The sequence below is a fragment of the Entelurus aequoreus genome, linkage group LG27 (genome assembly GCF_033978785.1).
Source record: "Entelurus aequoreus isolate RoL-2023_Sb linkage group LG27, RoL_Eaeq_v1.1, whole genome shotgun sequence".
Lineage (NCBI taxonomy): Eukaryota > Metazoa > Chordata > Actinopteri > Syngnathiformes > Syngnathidae > Entelurus > Entelurus aequoreus.
In genome coordinates, this window is record NC_084757.1 from 5,780,654 (window position 1) to 5,802,474 (window position 21,821).

The 21,821-nt window shown below is 38.4% G+C and overlaps 1 protein-coding gene across 1 annotated transcript; it reads right to left on the minus strand.

Annotated features, from left to right (window-relative positions):
- Positions 1 to 259: 259 nt before the first annotated feature.
- On the minus strand, positions 260 to 21,044 carry rsph4a (radial spoke head component 4A). Its single transcript, XM_062038924.1, has 7 exons — positions 20,846 to 21,044; positions 17,347 to 17,569; positions 16,934 to 17,221; positions 9,528 to 9,977; positions 6,081 to 6,222; positions 2,413 to 2,530; positions 260 to 2,271 (listed from the first exon to the last, which is right to left on the minus strand). Exons 1-7 carry the CDS (start codon positions 20,932 to 20,934, stop codon positions 2,037 to 2,039), a joined length of 1,545 nt encoding a protein of 514 aa, XP_061894908.1. The 5' UTR covers positions 20,935 to 21,044; the 3' UTR covers positions 260 to 2,036.
- Between the last annotated feature and the right edge of the window lie 777 nt (positions 21,045 to 21,821).

Below are 21,821 nucleotides of genomic sequence, written 5' to 3' on the forward strand. Positions count from 1 at the left end.
AGTAAAATTAACTGTTAAAGGTTAGTACTATTAGTGGAGCAGCAGCACGCACAATCATGTGTGCTTACGGACTGTATCCCTTGCAGACTGTATTGATATATATTGATATATAATGTAGGAAGCAGAATATTAATAACAGAAAGAAACAACCCTTTTGTGTGAATGAGTGTAAAGGGGGGGGGGGGGGGGGGTTTGGGTTGGTGCACTAATTGTAAGTGTATCTTGTGTTTTTTATGTGGATTTAATTTAAAAAAAACAAAAAAAAACGATACCAATAAAAAAAAACGATACCGATAATTTCCGATATTACATTTTAAATAATTTATCGGCCGATAATATCGGACATCTCTAGGTATATTGTCTTTATATTCCAGCCAGTTAATCCATTTTTGGGGGGAATTGAGGGAATTATTTTAATGCGTTCAAGAGTCTTACGGCCTGAGGGAGGAAGCTGTTTGCTTATTTGTATGCTTACTATAGTATATTATTTATTTGTTCCCTGTTCTGTTACAGACAACAAGGAAATGGGATAAAATTGCTATGGTATGAAAAGGGGTAGGATTAAATAAGCTCGGCTTCTTCCTACTCCTTTTCGGACGTGCTGTAATGAAACAAATATATTGTGTGATGCACGACATTGTATCGTATGCATGTTCCACATAAACTGAAACCGAAACTGAACTGAACAGTATTGTCACTTATTTAATAGTAGCAAACACAGATTGTTTGGGCGGGAAATGATAGCCTGTAACACGAAGGGCCGCACGCTAAAAATGTAAAGCATTATTTTGTGAAAAATACAAAAAAAAACAATTTATACTTAAGACTTTTATTCAAAATATTTGTGTTGTAAGTAACAACGGGTAGTACCAGTATCAACATTTCTGTTATTATGCTCCAAGCAAAAATGTTTCTACATAAATGTCGATTTCTGGAAGTAAAACCTACATTTTCTAATTGGCTTCAAATGATCAATGAAATCTTGGAAAACGAAAAGTACAAAAGCCCATAAATTGGTATCTTTATTGAAAAAAATTAAAGTGATTTAGTTAGCCCTTTTTAGTCTTTTTGAATTTTATCATATTGTTTATTTTTATTTTAATACTATATTTGTATTTGCTTTAATTTTCTTTCCTGAGAACATATGTTTGTATGTACATTGTTCAATAAAAAAAAAAAAATTAAAAAAAATCAACATTTCTGCCTTTTCTCATTACATTATGTATTTTTTAGGGATGTCCGATAATGGCTTTTTGCCGATGTTACGATATTGTCCAACTCTTTAATTACCGATACCGATATCAACCGATACCGCTATCAACCGATACCGATATCAACCGATATATACAGTCGTGGAATTAACACATTATTATGTCTAATTTGGACAACCAGGTATGGTGAAGATAAGGTACTTTTTAAAAAAAATTATAAAATAGAATAAGATAAATAAATTAAATACAATTTCTTGAATAAAAAAGAAAGTAAAACAATATAAAAACAGTTACATAGAAACTAGTAATTAATGAAAATGAGTCAAATGAAGTGTTAAAGGTTAGTACTATTAGTGGAGCAGCAGCACGCACAATCATGTGTGCTTACGGACTGTATCCCTTGCAGACTGTATTGATATATATTGATATATAATGTAGGAAGCAGAATATTAATAACAGAAAGAAACAACCCTTTTGTGTGAATGAGGAGGGAGGTTTTTTGGGTTGGTGCATTAATTGTAAGTGTATCTTGTGTTTTTTATGTTGATTTAATTTTTAAAAAAACAACAAAAAAAACCCGATACCGATAATAAAAAAAACGATACCGATAATTTCCGATATTACATTTTAACGCATTTATCGGCGATATTATAATATCGGCCTGCCGATATTATCGGACATCCCTAGTATTTTTGATCATTTTTCTGACATTTTTACTGTTTTTTGGTTTGATTTTCTTCCAACAATATGCTGACATCCCTCTCCTACAACAACGGCCAAACATTAGTACACCACCTTCACATCATCCATGTTCAATGATTAACCTCAATCATCCTCCTCGTCCTGTTCTTCATCCGAGTCGCCCTCCTCCGCCTCCTCGGCGGCCTGCTTCTCGTCCAAAGCGTCCTGCAGCGCCTGCTCCTCCTCCACCGTGGGGTCCACGTCCTCGGTGATCTCGGGCGCACTGGGGTACTCGTTCTGGGGTGGCGGCGGGAGAAGCGGGCTGTAGCCGTCCCCTGGGTACTTCAGCCCCCAGCCGACATAAATGTTCTCAAACTTCCTGCGTGAAGACACTTTTGTCAGTGGCCTTGTAGGACAGTGGTCCTCAATGATGAGGACAGAAATGTTCATAATATGAGCACTGCTGCCCCCTAGCTGCAGCCTTGTGTATCGTTCAAGCACAAATACATTTCCAGCTTACTTTCCGTGAGCGTACGCACACGCCCCGGGCCAGCAGTTGGAGCGCATCACAGCGATGGCGTGCTGGGGGGTGAGCGAGGAGGACAGGCTGGGGCTCCACGGAGGGGTCTCGAATATTTCTGAGGAGTAAAGATGGGAAACAATTCCTGAACAGGCTGAATATTTTGAAGTTGGAACGTTTGAATCAGATGAAAAATGTGGGAATTGTGGAACTTTGAAAAATGTCCCATTGTTTGAATGGAAATTTCATGGAAATTTGGGAATTCAGGAAAAGCGGGAATTTTTTAGAAAATGCTAAAAGACTTGAATGTTGTGAATGCGTTGAAATGGTTGGTGTTGGAATTTTTCAAATTGGTTGAAAAATGTTGAAGTAGTAACATTTTTAATTGAGAAATGGTATTATGGAATTCCTGAAATTTCCTGAAAACCGGGAATTTTTCTATCCAAAAAACAACTTTGTTTTTTTTGTCCTGATTAAGAGGAATGTTTTGACGGTGGAACGTTTGAAGTGGCTTGAAAAATGTGGAAGGAGTAGTCGCCAGAAAAAAGGCTGAAAAAAGGGTTTAAAAAAACGGGAATTCTGGGAATTCCTGGAATTTTTTGGGACTTGGAAAAATGATAGTTTGAATGAGCAAGATGAGTGGAATATGTTGAAGGTGGAATGGTTGGAATCGGTTGAAAAATGTGGGAATGGTGGAAGTTTGAAAAATGGCCAATTCATTTTGAATGTGGAAAATATCCTTAAAAAGGAATTGTTGGAAATCCGGGATTTTTTAAAAAAAAATGTTGAAGTAGAGCACAGAATTCCTGAACAGGCTGAATATTTTGAAGTTGGAACGTTTGAATCAGATGAAAAATGTGGGAATTGTGGAACTTTGAAAAATGTCCCATTGATTTTAATGGAAATTTCATGGAAATTTGGGAATTCAGGAAAAGCGGTAATTTTTTAGAAAATGCTAAAAGACTTGAATGTTGTGAATGAGTTGAAATGGTTGGTGTTGGAATTTTTCAAATTGGTTGAGAAATGTTGAAGTAGTAACATTTTTAATTGAGAAATGGTATTATGGAATTCCTGAAATTTCGGGAAAATCGGGAATTTTTCCATTCAAAAAACAACTTTGTTTTTTTTCCTGTTTAAGAGGAATTTTATGACGGTAGAACGGTTGAAGTGGGTTGAAAAATGTGGAAGGAGTAGTCGACAGAAAAAAGGGTGAAAAAGGGTTTAAAAAAACGGGAATTTTGGGAATTCCTGGAATTTTTTGGGACTTGGAAAAATGATAGTTTGAATGAGCAAGATGAGTGGAATGTGTTGAAGGTGGAATGGTTGGAATCGGTTAAAAAATGTGGAAATGGTGGAATTTTGAAAAATGGCCAATTCATTTTGAATGTGGAAAATATCCCTAAAAAGGAATTCTTGGAAATCCAGGATTTTTTTTTTAAATTGTTGAAGTAGAGCACAGAATTCCTGAACAGGCTGAATATTTTGAAGTTGGAACGTTTGAATCAGATGAAAAATGTGGTAGTTGTGGAACTTTGAAAAATGTCCCATTGATTTTAATGGAAATTTCATGGAAATTTGGGAATTCAGGAAAAACGGGAATTTTTTTAGAAAATGCTAAAAGACTTGAATGTTGTGTATGCGTTGAAATGGTTGGTGTTGGAATTTTTCAAATTGGTTGAAAAATGTTGAAGTAGTAACATTTTTAATTGAGAAATGGTATTATGGAATTCCTGAAATTTCGGGAAAACCGGGAATTTTTCCATTCAAAAAACAACTTTGTTTTTTTGTCCTGATTAAGAGGAATGTTTGGACGGTGGAACGTTTGAAGTGGCTTGAAAAATGTGGAAGGAGTAGTCGCCAGAAAAAAGGGTGAAAAAAGGGTTTAAAAAAACGGGAATTCTGGGAATTCCTGGAATTTTTTGTGACTTGGAAAAATGATAGTTTGAATGAGCAAGATGAGTGGAATGTGTTGAAAGTGGAATGGTTGGAATCGGTTGAAAAATGTGGAAATGGTGGAATTTTGAAAAATGGCCAATTCATTTTGAATGGGGAAAAATGTCCCGGGAAAACCTGGAATTCAGGGAAATCTGGGAATTTGAGGAATTCGTCAAGAGAAAGCCTGCAATTCCCGAATAGGCTGAACAGTTTCAAGTTGGAATGTTTTGAATCGGATAAAAAATGTGGAATGTAGAGCGCGGCAAAATCTAGAAAAGAAGAAGAAGTGTGTGAATGTTTTGCAGCGTTCACACAATAAATATAAGTACTACAATAAATAAAATAGTGAGGGGTAAATAAAAACAAATAAATTGCAGCTAAATTGAATTCTAAACAATTTATTATTTACATGTTTCTTAAATAATCTGTCCATATTTTATAGTTTGTTTCTTACCTGAAGTGTGCAAATGACAACACAGCTTCACCACTTTAGTCATATTTATATCTTCTTTGTTTGATATTGTCATTACTGCCCCAAGTGGTTGCAAAAGGGTATTACCGCTGCGGCCTATAGGGATCACAGCCGACTAACTGGAGAAGACCAAAGAAAGGCTGGTGTGGATGACAGGCTGAAAGAAAGGCTGGTGTGGATGACAGGCTGAAAGAAAGGCTGGTGTGGATGACAGGCTGAAAGAAAGGCTGGTGAGGATGACAGGCTGGTGTGGATGACAGACTGAAAGAAAGGCTGGTGTTGATGACAGGCTAAAAGACAGGCTGGTGTGGATGACAGTCTGAAAGAAAGGCTGGTGTTGATGACAGGCTAAAAGACAGGCTGGTGTGGATGACAGTCTGAATGAAAGGCTGGTGAGGATGACAGGCTGAAAGAAAGGCTGGTGTGGATGACAGGGTGAAAGAAAGGCTGGTGTGGATGACAGGCTGAAAGAAAGGCTGGTGAGGATGACAGGCTGAAAGAAAGGCTGGTGAGGATGACAGGCTGGTGTGGATGACAGACTGAAAGACAGGCTGGTGTGGATGACAGACTGAAAGAAAGGCTGGTGTTGATGACAGGCTAAAAGACAGGCAGGTGTGGATGACAGTCTGAAAGAAAGGCTGGTGTTGATGACAGGCTAAATGACAGGCTGGTGTGGATGACAGTCTGAAAGAAAGGCTGGTGTTGATGACAGGCTAAAAGACAGGCTGGTGTGGATGACAGTCTGAAAGAAAGGCTGGTGAGAATGACAGGCTAAAAGAAAGGCTGGTGTGGATGACAGGGTGAAAGACAGGCTGGTGTGGATGACAGATAGGCTGGTGTGGATGACAGGCTGAAAGAAAGGCTGGTGTTGATGACAGGCTACAAGACAGGCTGGTGTTGATGACAGGCTAAAAGACAGGCTGGTGTGGATGACAGTCTGAAATAAAGGCTGGTGAGGATGACAGGCTGAAAGAAAGGCTGGTGTGGATGACAGGCTGAAAGAAAGGCTGGTGTGGATGACAGGGTGAAAGAAAGGCTGGTGTGGATGACAGGCTGAAAGACAGGCTGGTGTGGATGACAGGCTGAAAGAAAGGCTGGTGTGCATGACAGGCTGAAAGACAGGCTGGTGTGGATGACAGGCTGAAAGACAGGCTGGTGTGGATGACAGGCTGAAAGAAAGGCTGGTGTGGATGACAGGCTAAAAGACAGGCTGGTGTGGATGACAGTCTGAAAGACAGGCTGGTGTGGATGACAGGCTGACCTGCGTCCTGCGAGAGGGGCGTGAGCAGAGGGGGTCCCACCTCCGGCTCGGGCTCGTCGGGATCCTCTTCTATCTCGTCGCCGTCGTCCTCGTTGGACTCGTCTTCGTTTTTCACCGCCAGGTTCACCCAGGTGCAGCGGCCCTGATGACACCAGACACCTGCGTTAGTACCATAGAATAGAATACAGGTGCAGTGGCCCTGATGACACCAGACACCTGCGTTAGCACCATAGAATAGAATAGGGTTAGGGTTAGCAGAGTAGGGTTAGGGTTAGGGTTAACCCTAACCCTAGCTAGAATAGTTAGCATAGTCATATTTTGTGCTAACATTTCCTTTGTTATCATGCTAATGTTAGCATAGTCATATTTTATGCTAACGTTTCCTTTGTTATCATGCTAATGTTAGCATAGTCATATTTTATGCTAACATTTTTTTCTGATTTCATGCGTATAAACCTAAAAATCATGGATTTTGATACTTGGCGCCATCTTACAAGTATGCTAACTTTTCCTATGTTGGCATGCTAAAATTTTATGCTAGCATTTTTGCTAATTTTATTTGTATAAACCTAAAAAATCATGGCTTTCGACACATGGCACCATCTTAGAGGTATGGTAACTTACACTATGGTATCATGCTAACATCAGTATGGAAAAGTTTTACGCTATAATTTCAGCTAATTTGATTACTTCTACCCTAAACATCATGATTTTTTGTGCTTGGCGCCACCTTAGCAGTATGCTAACTTTTCCTATGTTAGCATGCTAACATTTTTTGCTAATTTTATTTGTACAAACCTAAAAATCATGGCTTTCTATATTTGGCACCATCTTGGAGGTATGGTAACTTCCACTATGTAATCATGCTAACATTAGTATGTCATTTTATGCTATTATTTCAGCTAATTTGATTACTTTTACCCTAAACATAATGGCTTCTGGTACTTGGCGTCATCTTAGCATTATGCTAACATTTCCTTTTGTTATCATGCTAATGTTAGCGCAATCAGAGTTTATGCTAACAGTGTTGCTCATTTCATCCGTATAAACCTAAAAATAAAGGATTTTGATACTTGGCGCCATCTTAGAAATACGCTAACTTTTCCTGTGTTCAGGTTAATATTATGATGCTAACGTTTTATGCTATAATTTTAGCTGATTTTAAACATCATGGCTTTTGGTGCTTGGCACCATCTTAGCAGTATGCTAACGTTTTCTTTGTTATCATGCTAATGTTAGCATAGTCATATTTTATGCTAACGTTTCCTTTGTTATCATGCTAATGTTAGCATAGTCATATTTTATGCTAACGTTTCCTTTGTTATCATGCTAATGTTAGCATAGTCATATTTTATGCTAACGTTTCCTTTGTTATCATGCTAATGTTAGCATAGTCATATTTTATGCTAACGTTTCCTTTGTTATCATGCTAATGTTAGCATAGTCATATTTTATGCTAACGTTTCCTTTGTTATCATGCTAATGTTAGCATAGTCATATATTATGCTAACGTTTCCTTTGTTATCATGCTAATGTTAGCATAGTCATATTTTATGCTAACGTTTCCTTTGTTATCATGCTAATGTTAGCATAGTCATATTTTATGCTAACATTTTTTGCTGATTTCATGCGTATAAACCTAAAAATCATGGATTTTGATACTTGGCGCCATCTTACAAGTATGCTAACTTTTCCTATGTTGGCATGCTAAAATGTTATGCTAGCATTTTTGCTAATTTTATTTGTATAAACCTAAAAAATCATGGCTTTCGATACATGGCACCATCTTAGAGGTATGGTAACTTACACTATGGTATCATGCTAACATCAGTATGGAAAAGTTTTATGCTACAATTTCAGCTAATTTGATTACTTCTACACTAAACAATGATTTTTTGTACTTGGTGCCACCTTAGTAGTATGCTAACTTTTCCTATGTTAGCATGCTAACATTTTATGCTAGCATTTTTGCAAATTGTATTAGTACATACCTAAAAATCATGGCTTTCTATATTTGGCGCCATCTAAAGGTATGGTAACTTCCACTATGTAATCATGCTAACATTAGTATGTAAAAATGTTGCGCTATAATTTCAGCTAATTTGATTACTTCTACCCTAAACATCATGATTTTTTGTACTTGGCGCCACCTTAGCAGTATGCTAACTTTTCCTATGTTAGCATGCTAACATTTTTTGCTAATTTTATTAGTACAAACCTATAAATGATGGCTTTCTATATTTGGCGCCATCTTGGATCTATGGTAGATTCCACTATGTAATCATGCTAACATTAGTATGTCATTTTATGCTATTATTTCAGCTAATTTGATTACTTTTACCCTAAACATAATGGCTTCTGGTACTTGGCGCCATCTTAGCATTATGCTAACATTTCCTTTGTTATCATGCTAATGTTAGCGCAATCAGAGTTTATGCTAACAGTGTTGCTCATTTCATCCGTATAAACCTAAAAATAAAGGATTTTGATACTTGGCGCCATCTTGAAAGGTATGCAAATGTGTCTTTTGTTATCATGCTAACATTAGCATGCTAACATTTTATGCTAGCATCTTACATCATTTAAACCTAAATTTCATGGGTTTTGAGACCTGTCCCCGTCTTCCGAGTATACCGACGGGTCCGATTATAACAAGCTAACGTTAGCATGCTGACGTTTTAAGCTAGATGTTAGCTTTAATCAATCCCGGGCCAGGGGTTCACAGCACAGATAGCAGGCCCATCAAATTTATGTGGGAATGTTCTAGTTATGTTTACTTTAGTTATTTGCAATAAAACATTTATTTGTACAATCTTTAGTCTAAGTATGGGTTGAGGTCTCGAAATAGGTTGGGCTCTGAGGCCTAAAAACCAAATGGGGATCAGACATCCTGTCAGAATAATTGTATCGAAGTTATCACAAAACTTTGTGTGTCAATGAGTTCCCGGCGAGAGGACAAAAGCTGTCTTTGATCCTACCAAGCAAAAGGCTTGTAAAACTCCACTGTGTAGGATGGGGAGCGACATGAGGGTGTCGGTTTCTTTGATGTATTGTAATCCACGGGAAGATTTTGTCTTGACCCGGGATCTACAAAGCGGAGAGGAGGCAGACCTGACCTCCCTCCAGGCACCTTTTCTTTGAACTGTTTTACGACCTTTTCTTTGAACTGTTTGGTAACCAAAGGCGATGGCTGTTTACGACCCCCCTCCCTTAGAAACAGCCGTTGCCATGTAATCAGGGAAAATCCAAATAAAAGAGGACAATCTTTCGTCAGAGCGTGGGACGCCAGGGTAGTGTCTATGCGTTTCTCCTCAATTGAGCTAAATTGAATTCTGTCTCGGTTTAATTCCTTGCTTCTTGTCTTGTTTAATAAATGTCATCAGTGTTTGAACCCGACACATCTCTAGTTCCTAATCCATTGAAAGGTTTAGAGGTGACGGGACAGACCTGTTGCAGTATGTGCTGAGTATGATGCACCCAGGAGGACAAAGACTCCACCAACTCGCCGACTGGAACGCCCTCAAATTCCGGGTTCTCTTCAATCCCGTCCTCGTCGCCTCCTTCCTCCTCGGCGCCTTCCTCCTCGATGGCCTGGTAGAACCCCTGCGGGCTGATCTGCGTGCCGGCGGAGATGCGGGCGATCTGCGCTCTCAGGTAGTTGGACTCGTCCCCGGGGAAGGGCGGGTAGCTCACGATGGGGTTGTCCAGCCTCCCCGTGAAGAATTTGCGTATTTGCCGGGCGATGGTGATCTGAGCGGGAGTGACGGACGGCAGCTTGGTCCAAGGCAGGCCGGCCTCGTTGCACACGTAGTACACAAACTTGTTAGCGCCCGTCCCTTTGGACTCCTTGGGAACCACCGGCGGGGGCTTGTAGGTGGACTGAGGCAGTGGATCCAACTGTGGAGGACATCAGGTCAACAACACCCACTGACATACCTCTTCTAAACAAAAAAAAAGTGCCCATACTTTTTGCACTGAGGGCCACAGAGGACGCGGGGCCCATTTTGGTAGTTTTCACCTTACAGGCCAGTACAATATAGAACTAGAAAATGCAATTTTGGTAGACATTTTGTGTGAATGCTGAAGAGCCAAAACCCAACTGATATGTTAACAGTTAGCACGCTAGCCATATAGCGTCAAGTAACAAGAAATATAAGCAAAAGGAGCTAAAAAAGCTAGCATGCTAACAGTACAATGCTATCATGCTAACAATATAAAGCTTATTGAAATACAGTACCAAAATATGACACTGAGGTGTAAACCTGCTAAATTAGCTAAAAGAATGCATGCTAAAATGCTAACTGTAACATGTGTCAAGCACCAAGATATATTACTCTGAGGTGTGTACATGTTTAAAATGCTAGCTTGCTAACGCTAACATGCATAAAGTGCCAAAACATGACTGAGATGTATACCTACAAAATTTGCCCCCCAAAAAACCTACTATACTAACATTAGCATGCTAACAGGTATTATTTGTCAAGTAACAAAATAATTGCCACTGAGGTGTATACCTGTTAAATTAGCTAAATAATATCTAGCATGCTAATGTCAGCATGCTAAAATGCTAACTATAAGTACCAAAATATACTACTGAGGTGTGTAGCTGAAAAATATGACTGAAGTGTATACCTACAAAATTAGCAAAAAAAAAGCTTTCTATATTAACGTTAGCATGCTAATAACAGGTATCAGCTAAACAATCTACAATGCTAACAGTAACATGTGTCATGTACCAAAATATATTACTCTGGAGTGTGTACCTAAAAATGTGTTTAACATGCTAGCCTGCTAACGTTAGCATTTGTCAAGTACCAAAATGTGACAGGTGTATACGTACAACATTAGTTTGAAAAACTTTGTAGCACTTTGAGATCCAGTTTGATTAAAAGTGCATAATAAATTAAATTATTGTTATAATAAAAAAAGCTAACATACAGACATTAGCATGCTAACAGGTATCATTTGTCAAGTAACAAAATATTTGACGCTGAGGTTCATACCTGCAAAATTAACTAAAAATTATAGCATGCTTATGTGTTATCATGCTAAAATGCTAACAGTAACATGTGTCAAGTACCAAAATATATTACTCTGGAGCAGGGGTCACCAACCTTTTTGAAAGCAAGAGCTACTTCTTGGGTAGTGATTAATGCGAAGGGCTACCAGTTTGATACACACTTCAATAAATTGCCAGAAGTAGCCAATTTGCTCAATTTACCTTTAACTCTGTTATTATTAATAATTAATGATATTTATCTTTGTGGAAACACTGATCATCTTAATGATTTCTCACAATAAATATATATAGAAACAGATAAATATCAATATGCAATACTTTATTTTTATATTTTCTGTAAGTGCACATTTTTCAAATTGAACATTTTCAAATGATCACTTCTAAGACAGTCTTGTGAAATCACAATATCCCATTTTAACTAGCTAGCCACTAACATTTTTTAACAAATCAGGAATTACTTCGCACCATGTTTGTACAAATAATAACTCATGTAAAATACAAAAGTAAACTCTCAAATTTTGAAATCATGTCACACTTTGAACTGGACACCAAATCTGTTATCTGTTTCTTTGTCAGTTAGTGGGAAGCCTGGCATTGCATGCTGTTAACTAGTGTGTTGTACTCTGGTGTGTAACTTGACACTGCAACTCTGAGTGAGTCTTGCAGATGTGCATCAGTGAGGCGTGTTCTGTGTTTGTTCTTGATGAAGTTCATGTCAGAAAAGGCTGATTCACAAAGATAAGATTTTTCCTCATTATTTGCGGAACCTTCTTAATCTTTTGGACATATTTTCACAGCAATCTGGCCTTAAGCTTAATTATGATAAATGTAAAATGTTAAGGATCGGAAATCTAAAGGGAACGTCCTTTCGAATGGAATGCAAAGTGCCTGTTTTGTGGACAAATGGACCAGTTAACATACTTGGTGTTGTTGTCCCAGAAAATCTGGAAGATCTAGGCTCAGTAAATTATGATAATCGACTAAGAAAGCTGGACAAAATTATGCAATTATGGAAAGGGAAATCCCTAACCTTGTATGGTAAAATGTCTATTGCCAACTCGTTAATTATTCCTCAATTTATTTATTTGTTTTTGTCATTACCAGCTCCATCACAAAACTTTTTTAAGATTTATGAGCGGAGGGTCTTCGATTTTGTCTGGAACGGCAAACCAGAAAAGATTAAGAGAAAGGTTTTGTACAAAGAGTATGAATATGGGGGCCTGAAACTTCTCAACCTTGAAGCTATGTGTCTGTCTTTAAAAGCATCAATTGTTCCAAAGATGTATTTAAACATTGAGTGGTACACAAATGTCCTGTTGGACAAAAAACATGTACTGTATCAAAAGAAATTGTATCCTTTTTTACAAGTGATCCCCTCCCAGAGAGTCTGCTGGGAAACATGGCGGGGTTCATAAAGGAAACAATCCACTCATAGTGGTGTTTTCAATTTGATGTGCCAGAAAAAAGAGACGATATTTTGCAGCAGTTAATATGGATGAACTCTAATATTGTAATAGATGGAAAGCCTTTCTTTTGGAAAAATATGTTTGAAAGAGGAATCATTTTTGTCAATGATATTATCAATGAGAATGTTAAAATGATGAAGTATGATGAATTAAGAGCTATGTATGGTGATGCTTGCTCAAGCTTTCCATTTTATCAACTAACTGGAGTAATTGGGAAAAGATGGAAACAAATAATTAATTATGGAACTACTAAATTATTAGTTTGTAAACCTCTAATAAGAAATTCTAGTTGGCAAAAAGGAACTAAAATAAATAGAAAAATATATAATTTGTATTTAATAAAGAAATCTTTGAAGGCTGCCTCATACAACACAAATGGAAAATGGGAGGACTTTTTTGACTGCCCGTTGCCATGAGATGCCATATTCAAACTAATCTATAAAACCACTATCCATGTGCAAAATCGTTATTTTCAAATTAAAATTATTTATAACTTCTTACCCACAGGGAAAATGTTAAAATTATGGAATATGACAGAGTCAGATGATTGCCGATTTTGTTGTCAGGAGCCTGAATCCACCCTGCATTTGTTTTGGTATTGTCATATTGTGTCTTTGTTTTGGGTGGAAGTTGAAAAAATGTGTTTAAGGATTGGTTTGTTTATGAAGTTTAATGTGGTTTCTGTTATTTTAGGAGAGTTCATTGACAATCATGATTTAGTCCATTTAATTATAGTACTCGGTAAAAGGTTTATTTTTAAGGCCAAAAACAGATATTCACTTAGTATTACTTTCTTTAAAACATTTATTCAGTATTTTCTAACTTTAGAAAGTTACATGGTTGAAAACGATAATGATGCCAAAAAACATTAAAGAAAAGATGAGAAGTCCTCAAAGGCTTATTTTGAAAGTATAATTATGTTTATAGATTATATGATATCTGTTGTTGTGTTCCCTAATTTGAGTGACCTGGACATAATCTGGACTGTACATAAATGCTTATTTTGAAAATGTAATTTTGTTTATAAATTATATGCAATCTGTTGTGCTCCCTAATTTTTTTCTGTGTACATGAATGAAGGTGTGTGTTGCTGAGTCCGACTTGGACATTATCTGGACTGGGCCTGCTTTAAAAAACCCTTTAAACAAATCTAATTTCATTGACAACCTGGTCTGTTGAAGATAAGGCCCTTTTTTAAAAATAAAATAAAATAAGATAAATAAATAAAAAACATTTTTTTGGATAAAAAAGAAAGTAAAACATTATAAAAATAATTACATAAAAAATAGTAATTAATGAAAATGTTAGTGGACCAGCAGCCTATACAATCATGTGTGCTTCAGGGACTGTGGCCCTTGCAGATGTGTTGTCTATGTTGTGTTCAGGGACTGTGGCCCTTGCAGATGTGTTGTCTATGTTGTGTTCAGGGACTGTGGCCCTTGCAGATGTGTTGTCTATGTTGTGTTCAGGGACTGTGGCCCTTGCAGATGTGTTGTCTATGTTGTGTTCAGGGACTGTGGCCCTTGCAGATGTGTTGTCTATGTTGTGTTCAGGGACTGTGTCCCTTGCAGATGTGTTGTCTATGTTGTGTTCAGGGACTGTGGCCCTTGCAGATGTGTTGTCTATGTTGTGGGAACCAGAATATTGGTAGCAGAAAGAAATAACCCCTTTTGTGTGGATGAGTGTGCATGGGGGAGGTTGTTTGGGTTGATGCACTGATTGAAAGTGTATCTTGTGTTTTTTCTATGTAGATTTAATTTTAAAAAATAAAAATAAAAATTTCTTTTTTTTTTTATTTCTTTTTTTAAAAAAATTTTTTAAATTTTTTTAGAACAGCCCCGCGGGCGACTCATCTGGTCCTTACGGGCGACCTGGTGCCCACGGGCACCGCGTTGGTGACCCCTGCTCTGGAGTGTTTACCTAAAAAATGTGTTTAGCATGCTAGCCTGCTAAGGTTAGCATGCATCAAGTACCAAAATATGACTGATGTGTAAACCTACAAATTTTGCAAAAAAAGCTACTATATTAACGTTAGCATGCTAATAACAGGTATCATTCGCCAAGTAACAAAATATTTGACGCTAAGGTGTTTACCTGCTAAATTAGATTAAAAAAAATCTAGCACGCTAATGTCAGCATGCTAACTGTAACATGTGTCAAGTGCCGACATATATTACTCTGAGGTGTGTACATGAAAAATGTGTTAAAAAATGCTAGCCTGCTAATGTTAACGTGCATCAAGTGTCAAAATATGACTGAGATGTATACCTACAAAGTTAGCTAAAAAAATGCTAGAATGTTAACATTAGCATGCTAACATTATCATTCGTCAATTAACAAAATATTTGATGCTGAGGTTAATATCTGCTACATTAGCTAAACAATCTACAATGCTAAAATGCTAACAGTAACAAGTACCAAAATATATTACTCTGGAGTGTGTACCCAAAAAATGTGTTTAACATGCTAGCCTGCTAAAGTTAGCATGCGTCAAGTACCAAAATATGCCAGGTGTATACGTACATTAGTTTGAAAAACTTTTTTAACTTTGAGATCCAGTTAGATTAAAAGTGCATTAGCATGCTAACAGGTGTCATTTGTCAAGTAGCAAAATATTTGACGCTGAGGTTCATACCTGCTAAATTAAGTAAAAAATTATAGCATGCTTATATGTCATCATGCTAAAATGCTAACTGTAACATGTGAGTACCAAAATATATTACTCTGGAGTGTGTACCTAAAAAATGTGTTTAGCATGCTCGCCTGCTAAAGTTAGCATGCATCAAGTACCAAAATGTGACAGGTGTATACGTACATTAGTTTGAAAAACTTTTGAACTTTGTAGCACTTTGAGATCCAGTTTGATTTAAAGTGCTTTAGAAATTAAATTATTGTTATTATAATAAAACGTCTAGTATACAAACATTAGCATGCTAACAGGTATCATTCGTCAAGTAACAAAATATTTGACGCTGAGGTTTATATCTGCAAAATTAACTAAAAATTATAGCACGCTTATGTGTCATCACGCTAAAATGCTAACTGTAACTGTCAAGGAAACCTGCTAAATTAGCACAAAAAAAGCTAAAGCTAAATAATATCTAGCATGCTAAAATGCTAACAGTAACATGTACCAAAATATATTACTCTGGAGTGTGTACTTAGAAAAAAAGTATTTAACATGCTAGCCTGCTAAAGTTAGCATGCGTCAAGTACCAAAATATGCCAGGTGTATATGTACATTAGTTTGAAAAACTTTTTTAACTTTGAGATCCAGTTAGATTAAAAGTGCATTAGCATGCTAACAGGTATCATTTGTCAAGTAACAAAATATTTGACGCTCAAGTTTATACCTGCTAAATTAACAAAAAATTATAGCATGCTTACATGTCATCATGCTAAAATGCTAACTGTAACATGTGAGTACCAAAATATATTACTCTGGAGAGTGTACCTAAAAAATGTGTTTAGCATGCTCGCCTGCTAAAGTTAGCATGCATCAAGTACCAAAATATGACTGATGTGTAAACCTACAAATTTTGCAAAAAAAGCTACTATATTAACGTTAGCATGCTAATAACAGGTATCATTCGCCAAGTAACAAAATATTTGATGCTAAGGTGTTTACCTGCTAAATGAGCTAAAAAAAAATCTAGCACGCTAATGTCAGCATGCTAACTGTAACATGTGTCAAGTACCGACATATATTACTCTGAGGTGTGTACATGAAAAATGTGTTAAAAAATGCTAGCCTGCTAATGTTAACGTGCATCAAGTGTCAAAATATGACTGAGATGTATACCTACAAAGTTAGCTAAAAAAAAATGCTAGGATGTTAACATTAGCATGCTAACATTATCATTCGTCAAGTGACAAAATATTTGATGCTGAGGTTTATATCTGCTACATCAGCTAAACAATCTACAATGCTAAAATGCTAACAGTAACATGTACCAAAATATATTACTCTGGAGTGTGTACTTAAAAAAAGTATTTAACATGCTAGCCTGCTAAAGTTAGCATGCGTCAAGTACCAAAATATGCCAGGTGTATACGTACATTAGTTTGAAAAACTTTTTTAACTTTGAGATCCAGTTAGATTAAAAGTGCATTAGCATGCTAACAGGTGTCAAGTAGCAAAATATTTGACGCTAAAGTTTATACCTGCTAAATTAACAACAAATTATAGCTGGCTTATACGTCATCATGCTAAAATGCTAACTGTAACTGTCAAGGAAATCTGCTAAATTAGCAAAAAAAAAAGCTAGCATGCTAACATTTGAATGCTAACAATTGCAGTTTGGAGAGCAAAGTAGTGCAGCTCAGAGCGAGCGTCAGACCCACTCGCTACCACGGTGGTGGTTCACCTCGCTCTCCCCTTTGTCTTTGGGGTCCGTCTCCTTGGCCTCGTCGTCGGCGGCGTCTTCCTCTCCGTCCTCGTCCTCCTCCTCCGCCTCAAACTCGGCCTCGGCGATGATGTAGCTCCTGTCCGTGCCCAGGATCTTCCCCCACAGCCGGCAGCGCTGCATGGGATTGGCGGTCACCAGCTGCTTGAGGGCCAGGAAGACCCTCTGCATCTCCTCCCGGCCCAGGCCCACACCCGCCTGCTCCAGGAAGTAGGCGATCTCGCTCACGTTGGGGAGAGCCGTTTCCATCTGAAGAGGAGAAGAGTTGAGGGAGCGTGGGTGTGGGTGTGGACGTGGGTGTGGGTGTGGACGTGGGTGTGGACGTGGGTGTGGGTGTGGACGTGGGTGTGGACGTGGGAGCGCGAGGTACCGACCAGTTCGTATTCGTGCTCGGCGTCCTCGGCCCGGACGTAGAGGACCCGCTGCTGCTCGGCCAGCTCCTCCGCCATGGTGGTCTGCTGGAGGTCCTGCAGGTTGCTCTGCGTGTCCTCGTAGAGCCGCAGCTTGACGTCGTGGCTCAGGTCCTCCACCACGTCCACCACGTCGTGCGGACGCTCTTCGATGACGCGCATCATCAGCCGGGACAGGTGGTCGTACCTGCGGTTAGCGTAACCTCCGTTGACCAACCCCTCTGTTTGCAGACTTTTCAACCGAGCCAAATATGTTACAGCGACAGTTAGCATTTTAGCATGCTGGAATTTTTTTTAGCAGGTGAAGTGAATTAGCATTAGCACGCTTATTAGCATTAGCATTAGCACTAGCACGCTTATTAGCGTTAGCACTAGCACACTTATTAGCATTTACATTAGCACGCGCATTAGCATTAACACTAGCACGCTTATTAGCATTAACATTAGCACGTGCATTAGCATTAGCACTAGCACGCTTATTAGCATTAGCACGCATATTAGTATTAGCACTAGCACACTTATTAGCATTAGCACTAGCACGCTTATTAATATTAGCACTAGCACGCTTATTAGCATTAACATTAGCACTAGCACACATATTAGCATTAGCACGCTTATTAGCACTAGAATTAGCATCAGCACTAGCAGGCTTATTAGCATTAGCACTAGCTCGCTTATTAGCATTAACATTAGCACTAACACGCGCATTAGCACGCTTATTAGCACTAGCACGCTTATTAGCATTAGCACGCTTATTAGCATTAGCACTAGCACGCTTATTAGCATTTATATTAGCACGCGCGTTAGCATTAACACTAGCACGCTTATTAGCAATAGCATTAACATTAGCACGTGCATTAGCATTAGCACTAGCACGCTTATTAGCATTAGCACGCTTATTAGTACTAGCACTAGCACGCTTATTAGCATTAGCACTAGCACGCTTATTAGCATTTACATTAGCACGCGCATTAGCATTAACACTAGCACGCTTATTAGCATTAGCATTAACATTAGCACGTGCATTAACATTAGCATGTGCATTAGCACTAGCACGCTTATTAGCATTAGCACGCTTATTAGTATTAGCACTAGCACGCATATTAGCATTAGCATTAGCACTAGCACGCTTATTAACATTAGCACTAGCACGCTTATTAGCATTAACACTAACATTAGCACATGCATTAACATTAGCACGTGCATTAGCATTAGCACTAGCACGCTTATTAGCATTAGCACGCATATTAGCATTAGCACTAGCACGCTTATTAACATTAACATTAGCACTAGCACACACGTTAGCATTAGCACGCTTATTAGCACTAGCACTAGCATTAGCACTATCAATCAATCAATGTTTATTTATATAGCCCTAAATCACAAGTGTCTCAAAGGGCTGTACGAGCCACGACGACATCCTCGGTACAGAGCCTACATACTAGCACGCTTATTTAACACTAGCATGCTTATTAGCATTAGCATTAACATTAGCACATGCATTAGCATTAGCACTAGCACGCTTATTAGCATTAGCACGCATACTAGTATTAGCACTAGCACGCTTATTAGCATTAGCACTAGCACGCTTATTAACATTAGCACTAGCATGCTTATTAGCATTAACATTAGCACTAGCACACACGTTAGCATTAGCACGCTTATTAGCACTAACATTAGCATCAGCACTAGCACGCTTATTAACACTAGCACGCTTATTAGCATTAGCACTAGCTCGCTTATTAGCATTAACATTAGCACTACCACGCGCATTAGCATTAGCACGCTTATTAGCACTAGCACGCTTATTAGCATTAGCACGCTTATTAGCATTAGCACTAGCACGCTTATTAGCATTTACATTAGCACGCGCATTAGCATTAACACAAGCACGCTTATTGGCATTAGCATTAACATTAGCACGGGCATTAGCATTAACACAAGCACGCTTATTGTCATAAGCATTAACATTAGCACGGGCATTAGCATTAGCACTAGCACGCTTATTAGCATTAGCACGCATATTAGTATTAGCACTAGCACGCTTATTAGCATTAGCACTAGCACGCTTATTAGCATTTACATTAGCACGCGCGTTAGCATTAACACAAGCACGCTTATTAGCATTAGCATTAACATTAGCACGTGCATTAGCATTAGCACGCTTATTAGCATTAGCACGCATATTAGTACTACCACTAGCTCGCTTATTAGCATTAGCACTAGCACGCTTATTAGCATTTACATTAGCACGCGCATTAGCATTAACACTAGCATGCTTATTAGCAGTAGCACTAACATTAGCACGTGCATTAACATTAGCACGTGCTTTAGCATTAGCACGCTTATTAGCATTAGCACTAGCACGCTTATTAGCATTAGCACTAACATTAGCACGTGCATTAACATTAGCACGCTTATTAGCATTAGCACGCATATTAGTATTAGCACTAGCACGCATATTAGCATTAGCATTAGCACTAGCACGCTTAACATTAGCACTAGCACGCTTATTAGCATTAACATTAGCACTAGCACACACATTAGCATTAGCACGCTTATTAGCACTAGCATTAGCATTAACACTATCAATCAATCAATATTTATTTATATAGCCCTAAATCACAAGTGTCTCAAAGAGCTGTACAAGCCACAACGACATCCTCGGTACAGAGCCCACATACTAGCACGCTTATTAACACTAGCACGCTTATTAGCATTAGCATTAACATTAGCACGTGCATTAGCATTAGCACTACCACGCTTATTAGCATTAGCACGCATATTAGCATTAGCACTAGCACACTTATTAGCATTAGCACTAGCACGCTTATTAGCATTAACATTAGCACTAGCACACACATTAGCATTAGCACGCTTTGATCGATTGAGACTTTTATTAGTAGGTTGCACAGTGAAGTACATATTCCGTACAATTGACCACTAAATGGTAACACCCCAATAAGTTTTTACACTTCTTTAAGTCGGGGTCCACTTAAATTGATTCATGATACAGATATATACTATCATATATACTATCATCATAATACAGTCATCACACAAGATAATTATCACTAGCTTATTATCACTGGCATTAGCATTAGCACTAGCACGCTTATTAACACTAGCACGCTTATTAGCATTAGCACTAGCTCGCTTATTAGCATTAACATTAGCACTAGCACGCTTATTAGCATTAGCACGCTTATTAGCATTAGCACTAGCTCGCTTATTAGCATTAACATTAGCACTAGCACGCTTATTAGCATTAGCACGCTTATTAGCATTAGCACTAGCACGCTTATTAGCATTAGCACTAGCTCGCTTATTAGCATTAACATTAGCACTAACACACGCATTAGCACTAGCACGCTTATTAGCATTAGCACGCTTATTAGCATTAGCACTAGCACGCTTATTAGCATGAGCATTAGTGCTAATGCTACTACAAGCTGTCACTCACAGGTTTAAGTTGCTTTTGCTGCTGCTCTTCATGAGAAAAGCTTTGAAGGAAGCCGCCACCTGCTGGCTGACCTGCAGAGTTCCGTCCATCTCGGCGGCCGTGGACGACAACTAAACCCACGTTGAGTCCACCTTCACTCGGCCGCAAGAAGACAGAAAGTTCGCTCCGACTCGACTCAAAGCGCCACAGACGAAGGTGACGTCACAGCACCCAGTGTTGACACCAGCGCCCGGCTGTTGCCATGGTAACCCCCCCGCCCCCCCGGCGCGGTTTTTTTAGTACTGCTTTTGTACTTATTTGGATTATTATTATTATTATTATTTCTCAATTGTTTGTAAAAATGTTGCAATTTATAAATAAAGGTTTATTTAAAAAAAAAAAAACACGGGTGTTGCCATGGTTACGGCAACATAGCCGCTACCAGGAAGTGACGGCCAGGTTTTATTAGATTCTGAAATAAGAGAGAGAGGAAAAGGCCATGAAAACTTCCCACATTTTAAAATATAATACAAAACCGATTACCATCAAAGAAAAAAACAAGTATTGTAAATGATGCTTTTATTTGCTTTGTGTAGTATTATTGGAGTTTATTTGATTCACTGTTCAATTATGACGATTTTTTATACACTTCTTTTCAAAATGTACAAACCCCGTTTCCATATGAGTTGGGAAATTATGTTAGATGTAAATATAAACAGAATACAATCCTTTGCAAATCATTTTCAAGCCATATTCAGTTGAATATGCTACAAAGACAACATATTTGATGTTCAAACTCCATCCATCCATCCATTTTCTACCGCTTATTCCCTTTGGGGTCGCGGGGGGGCGCTGGAGCCTATCTCAGCTACATTCGGGCGGAAGGCGGGGTACACCCTGGACAAGTCGCCACCTCATCACAGGGCCAACACAGATAGACAGACAACATTCACACACTAGGGACCATTTAGTGTTGCCAATCAACCTATCCCCAGGT